The sequence below is a fragment of the Urtica dioica genome, chromosome 9 (assembly GCF_054948205.1).
Source record: "Urtica dioica subsp. dioica isolate 48M chromosome 9, U.dioica_male_clone48M_v1_H2, whole genome shotgun sequence".
NCBI lineage: Eukaryota > Viridiplantae > Streptophyta > Magnoliopsida > Rosales > Urticaceae > Urtica > Urtica dioica.
In genome coordinates this window covers 19,653,826-19,662,836 of record NC_142764.1, presented here as the reverse complement: position 1 = coordinate 19,662,836, position 9,011 = coordinate 19,653,826, and the positions used below count along the sequence as shown (strand labels likewise).

Below are 9,011 nucleotides of genomic sequence, written 5' to 3'. Positions count from 1 at the left end.
TATATAAATTAAAGTGCTGCTCGGTTTTCATTTCACCCGAGCCAAAGTTTAAACTTCTCTCTCTGCGATTTCTCTCCTAAAAAGTCTCCGACCACCACCATACTCCGAGCTCCGTCGCCGCCGCCATTCCGAGCTTCGTCGGCTCCCTCTCACTCTTTACTCCGTCGCCACCATAACTCTTTTCCCAATCTTCTTCCTTTCTTCTCCCACCACGCTGTCAGCCGTGAGTCACGAGGACGCCGGACCAGGAGCGACCACCGGGGAAGGAGTGAGAGAGCGCCGGAGAATCTAATTCCACAAAAACAAGGTGAGGATTCTTGACCTCGAGTTGATTTTGGATTTTTGAGCACTAACCTTGTAGAAAACCATTTTTACAGCATTCGACACATAATTTCCCAAATTTCTCTAGCCATTTTGGCCATTGAGGTCGATTTATTAGCCATGCATTTTGCGTCCATTTAATAATCCTGCATTCATATAAATAAAATAAAGGTAGGATATATATATATATATATATATATATATATATATATATATATGTGTGTGTGTGTGTGTGAAGAAGACGACATAAATATTTAATGTTTTTATAAACACGCACTTAAATATTTATTAATTATTTTTTACAAAAAAAATATATAATGTTGGATTTCAATAGCATCGTTAAATAAAGTCAGTTACGTTTGACGGAAATACACGTGACAGCCTCAAATTAAACACAATTTAATATTTTTTTCTTAAAATTAATTAAACATTTAACCTTTGATTTTAAAAAATGTAGAGTTCATACTCTCTGTTTAACTAAAATGAACAAATTATATGTAGAAATGTATAACAGTATCAGAAATCTCTCGTTCATTGATATTAATTTTTATATAAGAAAAATCAAATCAAATCCAAACCGGTACCCTAACTTTCAAATTCCCAATTTTGAAATAAAAATAGCCTTAAATTGAAATTAAATAATAAAATTCATATCTCTCAAAAGATGACTTCATTTCATGTTCGAATTGCTATTCTGAATCCTGAGTTCTCTGTTCGAATATGTGATTTTGATGACTATCAACTGTCGATTTTTACTCATTTGCCTCTTTCCGTGTTCTTCACGATTAAGAGACTGTTGTTTATTTTTTTAGTTTTTAAATAAATTACATATATGGTGCAAATGAATAAAAATAATTGGTGTTTACATATAAATAATATAGTCAACATTAATGAAAATTCAATAAAATGAATATTCGTATCACTGTTGTCTATTTCAACGTATAATTCGTCATTTTAGTTAAGCATAGAGTATGAACTCGACATTTTTGAAAATCAAATGTTAAACTCGGCATTTCACTAAAACACAAGGTATATATGTGTCTTTTTTCCTTATTATAATTAAACATTGTTCGTTTTAAGATTTATTCATTAAAATTAAACAAGCTTTATTCTCTCTCGTTACTAATCACGCTCATTTAATTCTAGTAATCTCAACTTTTACATTCATTTTAAGATATTATTACACAAAATATGAGGAAGGCAGGAGCGCCAACGGCTACGCAAAAGTTGAGATTACTAGAATTATGCACGATCTTTCGGTTCTCTCTCGTTAATTACTAATCACGCTCATGTAATAATATCACTAAATTTCTCTCGAGCATCCAACAACCTACGTCAAATATCGGCTTTTTAATTCTTGATCTGAAATCCTAAAAATACGAAAAGCATTATATTCAATAGCGTATACACGATTCTGTAGCAACCTAGCTATGATCTCTAGTAGGAATGTAGTACGGTTATCTAATTCACTTGCGCGATTATTTATTCTCTCTCGAACAACTAAACAATCCTAGAATTCATGAAAGGGGGAGCTAATCTCATACAAGCATTAAGTTTAGAATTAAGTAAAACAAGAGAACATGAACACGAAAAATACACTTCAATTAAATAAATCAATCTACAACCATAATCAAGCAACCTAAGCCATCATCCTTAAAGGGATTATTTAATGGCGACGAGAGTAAAACACGAAGAAAATAAATAAACAAAATCCGTGAAAAACAAATTAAAACTATTAAGCATCAACGGAAGTTCCAAGGATTACCGATAAGAAAGAAAAACGTTGAATCACGGTGATGAGTGGCGATGAACGGTGATCTTCATCTCCGACCTCTCCTCTCCCAACGAGCCAAAAAAAGAACTAAAAACCTAAAATAAAACCTAATTTTTTATTTCTGAAAATCTAATTCGAATATAACATGTTTAGAGTTATTTTCGGAGCCTCTGGGACTATTGAATTTAGGATTATCTTTGTCACGATAAATGTTCTGGAGCTGGTCATCGAGTTAGCGTGGTGCACGGGTATTTTGCACGACGCACAGGTTTACAGCCTTTACTTATCCATGTATAACACCTATCGTTTGACTTCTTTCGTTGCCCCGATCGCTTCGGAACTTGACAAACCACTCAAACATCTCTTTAATACTAAAAAATGCTCTCAAATATGTAAATCACACACAAACACATTACACTTTAAAAATCACCCGAGAATGTATAAAATCTAAGCTCGGAAATAGGTTATTATTTCGTATAAATTTGTCTTATCACATAGCACGTGAGCCTGCCACATTAAGCATATTATTGTACGGATATTTGCTTCGGAGAACGCAATCTAACAACCAAAAGTCCATAACCATGTGATGTGTTTTTACTTAATTAGTTGCCTAACCTTTCCGACTTTTGACTCTCTCAACAGCGGTTCTTAGAAATATTATATATAATTCATAGTACATCACGATCACATGGAACAATATTACATGGCGCTTCTGTTTTACTCTCGTACATATGCAACTATGCATGTATTGTATTATGTGTATTTTATGTTTTACGAGTGAATTTGCCCGCGCGATGCTGCGTATTAATTATAATATTAATTTTATTATAATCGATAAATATGATATAAATCATATATATTAATTAATTACGTTTTTAATACATAAATATACATATATGTATATATATATATATTATCATTGTATATGTCTGATATTACAAATAAAGCTATGAAGATAACATAGACAATTAACCCTATCTTATAAAATATTTATTTTTCATAATCGTCTTTTTAGCATCATTGATTGCCCTTAGCGTTGTTGCCAATGTGAGAAGCAAATAAAAGTTGGCATCGGTGCTCCTGCCTGGCACCGATGCCCATATCATTAAAAAAATTAAGAGTTTTATAAGCAACTAGGCCACCTAAAACGTTAGGTTTTGGATCTAACCTATGTTTGGAGTTTTTTAGGGAAATAGCCAAACGTAATAGGTGGAAAATTATGTTTTACTTTTTTGTCCTCAGTTTTTTAATTAGCATATTTTTTTTCCTTTTTTTGTGCGTTAATTGTTCCTGATACGTAGGAGGCAGTTATTTTGCTTTTGAATCATTATCCACGTTCTCTCTCTCTCACTCACTCTCTCTCTCTCCAGCCACTCCACAAATCGGATCTAGGCGTTTCTCTCTCTCTCTCTCTCTCTCTCTCTCTCTCTCTCTCTCTCTCTCTCTCTCTCTCTCTCTCTCTCTCTCTCTCTCTCTCTCTCTATCTCTATCTCTCCAACCCGAGCGTGGCTGCGCCCGGCGAGATCGGCACCGGGTGGCGTCGGCCTAGGAGCGCCGGGGAGAGCCGAGTCGACCGGCGTGGAGGCGTGCTCGGCGAGGCGGGCCCGGGCGAAGGTGCGCCGGCCCTCGTCGGCGCTGTCTGCGCCGGAAGCATCGCCAGAGGAGACCCAGGCGGCTCTGGGGGCGCACGCGGCCTGGGTGGAGTCGCGCAGGTCGAGCCGGGCGCTGGGATGGTCGTGTCGGCCCTGGGCGGCGACGCCGGGACTGTTTGGCAGGCGAGCGGCGGCGATGGAGGCCCGGGCAGCCTGGGCCCGGCCTTCCCCGATGGGATGCGCACCTTACAATTAAGCTTCTGTAGTATATTATTTACAATTATTTCCATTTATTTCGAAACTAGATTTGAGTTTTTTTTTAACCCAGATCTCAGATCTGGTTTTTAAAAAAATAGTACAGACTGTGTTGTTACAGATGATTTATTTACAGTTATTTCCATTTATTTCCATTCAAGAATGAGATAATTTCCAGTAATTTACGTTTATTATCTGTGTTGACAGGTTCTCAACAGTAACGCCAATCTTGGTGAGCCATTCTAGATTAGCGTGCCACATATAACAATTTTGAAATTTTCTGTTATTTTATATCATTATTGCCTATTATTTAATATAAATATATTCATTATTTCCATTTGATTAAGTAAAAGGGCAAATTAGTCTATTAATTATTGACATCTAAGCACGTTGGCTATTTCCCTAAAAGTTATGAAACATAGGCTAAAAACAAAATCTATAGTTTCAAAGTGGCTATTTTGCTACAATGCCCAAAAATTAATCAATAAAATGACTAAATAAATTACATAAATTAATACTAATCCTCAACCATTCAACTATCAATTATCAATAAATATTTGTACTTATAAAATTTAATTTTATCTACCATTCAACTACCAATTTTATTATATTTCCAATTTTTTACACATTCTCCAATTTAAAAAAAAATTATTTATTAATTTATATGTAACAACTACATTTATTTTTACCATGTCCTCAACAATTTTACCATATTTCCAATTTTTTCACACATTCCCAATTTTTTTTTTAAAAATTATTTATTAATTTACATGTAACAACTCCATTTACTTGTGTTCTCAACAATTTTACCTTATTCTCAATTTTTTTTCATACTCCCAATTTAGAGGAATGTGGAAATGCAGAAATTCACGCATCACAATCTCCAGGCAAACTTGGTAGAACATATATGGACTCGATTTGGAGAAGATTTTCATTAGAAATTGATTATTTACTCTTTATGTAATTTTATGAGAATTAATTTCTCGATGTTGTTTATTTTAATAAAAATATTATTAAATAAATTTTCATGTTTTCTCAACATTCGATTTTATGAATTAATTATATTATATATCTTGTTAATTTAACTATTTAATTATTTATCATATAAATATATAAATGATTAAAAATAAATAGAAAATATGGTGGGCAAATTTTATAAATTTGATTGCATTGGAGTGATTTTGTTAGAAGTTGTCATGTTAATGACGTGGAAGAGATTAATAATTAAATATTATTATTTTGGTGATGTGTTCAAGTTGAGCAACTCTTAACATTGGAGTTGCTCTTATGTAACCATACAAACACACCCCAAAATTAAATAAATATGAGCTAATGCAATCGACGCTAAATAAATATGAGCTAATGCAATCGACGCTATTCGATCCGTACCCGTAATAAGAGAAGTGATATTAATACCTTCTCCAAATAAGCTTGAGTGTTAATTTAAATATTGGTATCACTGTATCCATTCATTAATCCACAATTCATTGCAAGGGAAACTTTTTTTTATCCAATACAATTTGTTTCACAGCAGCATTGTATTTAACAATTCTTTTGGAGGTATTATAATATTTCAACTTTTACTCCGATTTTATTAATGTGTGTATATATAGTCACTTTTTGCGTAGCCGACTAAATTGGAACATTGAACAGAAAAAACAAAAGGTGCACACATCTCACGGGCAAAATTACTCGTGGGTCCCATCAGAGATTGGTGACTCATTAAAATTCTAATCTAGCATCATGTAAAATACTTGCCGACTTTATTAAAAAAAAAAAAAAAAAAAAAAAAAAAAAAAAAACAACAACACTCATCACCACCACCAACCAATATACGCATAATTGAGCCACAGAAGAGAAGAGAGGCACCAACTTGTCTGTCTGCTCGGTGTTGACCACGCAACCAAACAGCTATAACGCCCAAGTTGCAGAGCTACACGACAAACGACCTTCACATGCCTTGCCTTACTCGTACAAGTTGATGCAATACGCCAAAGTGGCTTGTCTATTCTTTTATACTATCAGCCATCGGGCTAATAATCTCACATGATGAACGCTCCAAAAATAAAACAAATAACGACGTCATACTGGGTTCAAAAATGGACGAGACAGGAAACCTTTAATAAAAGACAGTATCAAGCAAGTAGATTTGAAAGTACAATCAGGTCTTAAAGAGGATATATCACCACATATCAAAGTCATTGATACAACAACATAAACATTTTAACAACCGAGTTCTCCAAGGTCTGGTTAATAAACAAAGGCCTAATATCTATATACTCGCCTTGCAAGTTGCACCAAATATATAGCTCCTCTTTTATTACAAGGCAAAACCACGTTCACAACTGTTTTTGCAATCCAGCTTCAGATAACCATTCCTGCAAAGTAACCAAAATCAAAATACAAGACATCAAAGATTTTTTCAGACATAAAACAACATAAATGCAATGATTTCTAATCATGTCATTTTTTTTTTAAGAACAAAAACACGGAGAGCCCAAAGGTGAAGCTCACTAACATGTAGCCTTATTTACATAAACTAGGTTTTCCTTGTCGGCTCAGAAGACTTCGCCGGATATTGTCGAGATGTCGTCGAAGCTCCAGAGACCCATCGAGTTTCCACCGTCCTGAGTCGAGTCTCCGGCGAGGAAGGCGTCCAGAGACGCGTCCCAGTTTCCGCCGAGATACGGCATCTGAAAGAACTTCATCTGAGACTCGAACGCCGAGAGCTCCTCCGAAAGAGTCTTCGGCTGATTCTCTTCAGCCGCCACCACCGAGTCGGCGGTCTTCAGCTTCTTTGTCGGGTTACCATCCTCCAGAAAGAGAGACTCGTCGCCCGAGAAAACAGAGGTGATCTCCGGCGTCTTCGTGCAATGATCTCCGAGCCCGAACTCGGAGCAGTCAAAGGAATTGCTCGCCTGGTCGGAGCTAAAGTACGTCGGTGTCGGTGTCATCACGGATTTGAGCTCGGCGTCCGATTTCGGAGGGACAACGGTGGCATCCACACACCCACCGAACTGATTCGCCAGCGGCTTCTCATCGAAAAAACCCATGGCATTATAGTACTCCTCATCGGAGCTGTTAGTGAAACCAAAGTTCTGGTTCAGGCTCGGCTCGAAGGAGTTCGAGCTCGGCTGCAGTGGTGGCTGTGCCTTCTTGGGGTTTTCCTTGGCAGACGGCTTCGAGGCCGAGCGCGGGGCTTCATCGGGGAAGTTCACCTTGGCCTTCTTTCCGCGGATCCTCCGGGCCTCGGTGTCATAGGCCCGCGCAGCTTCTTCGGCGGTGTTGAAAGTCCCGAGCCAGACTCGGACACCTTTTCTCGGGTCTCGAATCTCTGCGGCCCACTTGCCCCACGGACGCTGACGGATTCCCCGGTACTGGTTCTTCCTCTTCCTCTTCGCAGATTTCTCTGCTTGCCCATCCGATTCAGTGTATTTCACGGTTGTAGAGCCTTCACATGAGAACAAAGGACAATTATCAAACACCAGATCCACAAATATCAAGACTTTGAACCCCAAATGTAGGAATTCTAGAAGAAACTGCCTAAATCATTGGAAATCGTTCTATTGTGGTTCTTAAGGACACTAAACCAGAGGAAAGACCCGCACTTTGTAATAGATGTAAGAGTACGAACTCTTACCTAGAGCTTTTCACTCCAGCAACAAAAGTTGGGGCTTTTTTGTTTCCCCTTCACATGTAAATAAACATCTAAATTTAACTCTCACTTTCTAAGCAATCAAACAATAAAAGCTTCAGGAAACATGGGATTAATAATAGATCCGAACCAGAATGAAAGCATAATGATCTACAACTTTGGGATACAAGCAATACGATATATGCAAGTCAATTATCAGTGGATTTCTTGAATCTTTTATTTATTGGTTCTTTTCTGGAAAAAGATAAATTCTTTCTCTTAATGAAAGATGTATTGTCTTAAAACTCCCAAAAAAAATAGAATAGATATTAATTAAGAAATAAAAATTTGATACACCGCAGACTTTAACTCAACAATTACAAAATTCCAAACGTTTAAATTTTAGACAAGCAAAAATATATAATTTCTAAAAGCAAAAACAATTAATTGGTCATCTGATATTCTACAAGCCCAGAAATAACATTTAAACGATAATAAGCACAGATCAGCCTCAAATTGACGAGAAAAATAAATTAAATCGTCTCAAAATAACTAATCATCTTAAATACCATTATGCGTAAGCACCACTAGCAGAACCGGCTAAAAATAAATAAATAAATAAAAACAGCTTTATTGGCTTAGAAAATATGCAATGTAAAACCTAACTCTATACCCCTTAAATAAAAATAAAAACAAAAATAAAAAGAGAGAGATTACCGCGAGATAGTGAAGGCTTTCTAGCAGAGAAAGCGAAAGGCTTGAGATCACCGAAATTCTCATCTTCGTCAGCGTCCGATTCATCCTTGAAGCCCTGAAAATCAGCCTCGAAGTCGTCGTCGAGGTCGACGATTTCCGATCGGAGAGGCTTCGAGAAACGTTTTCCAGAGCCAGATTTCTTGAGATCCGGCCATAGGTAATCCGCCGTGAGACGCTGTGACTGAGGCGCCGATATGAAGCCGGAGATTATAGCTCCTCCACACATTCTTCAATGATCGATTGACCGACCGAGAAAATAAACCTTCAGATAAATTAATCACGAAACAAATGGAAAAGGAACGAGCTTTATTGTTTTCGATTTTCAGGGCTTTTGTTTGTTTGGGAGCGAAACGAAATGAAGAAGAGGACGATTGCTTTCTGTGAATTAAGTAGCCTGCAAAAAAAGGATTATATATTTGATTGCTTTCCAGGTAAAGGGTCAGTGGGTCTTGAGTTTACAATTGTACCCTTCACTGGAGATGCGAATTACAGAAGAGCTCTGTTTCGTGACGAGAAATGGAATCTTCGGGTCTATCGTCTCTAGTCTACTATTTCCGTACTCTATAGCAGCACAGGACACGTGTCTGGGTGTGTGTAATATGTATACATGCATGTGTACAATATACGTGCTCGCTAAATAAATATATTCTATTTCATTTTTGGTTATCTCGTTTCAGTC

The 9,011-nt window shown here is 36.7% G+C and overlaps 1 protein-coding gene across 1 annotated transcript; it reads right to left on the bottom strand.

The window, feature by feature from the left end:
• Positions 1-6,060: 6,060 nt before the first annotated feature.
• On the bottom strand, positions 6,061-8,739 carry LOC149385584 (ethylene-responsive transcription factor RAP2-12-like). The gene is made up of 3 exons (XM_089627433.1): positions 8,294-8,739; positions 6,461-7,393; positions 6,061-6,320 (listed from the first exon to the last, which is right to left on the bottom strand). The coding sequence occupies exons 1-2, from the start codon at positions 8,556-8,558 to the stop codon at positions 6,501-6,503; spliced, it is 1,158 nt and encodes a 385-aa protein (XP_089483559.1). The 5' UTR covers positions 8,559-8,739; the 3' UTR covers positions 6,061-6,320; positions 6,461-6,500.
• Between the last annotated feature and the right edge of the window lie 272 nt (positions 8,740-9,011).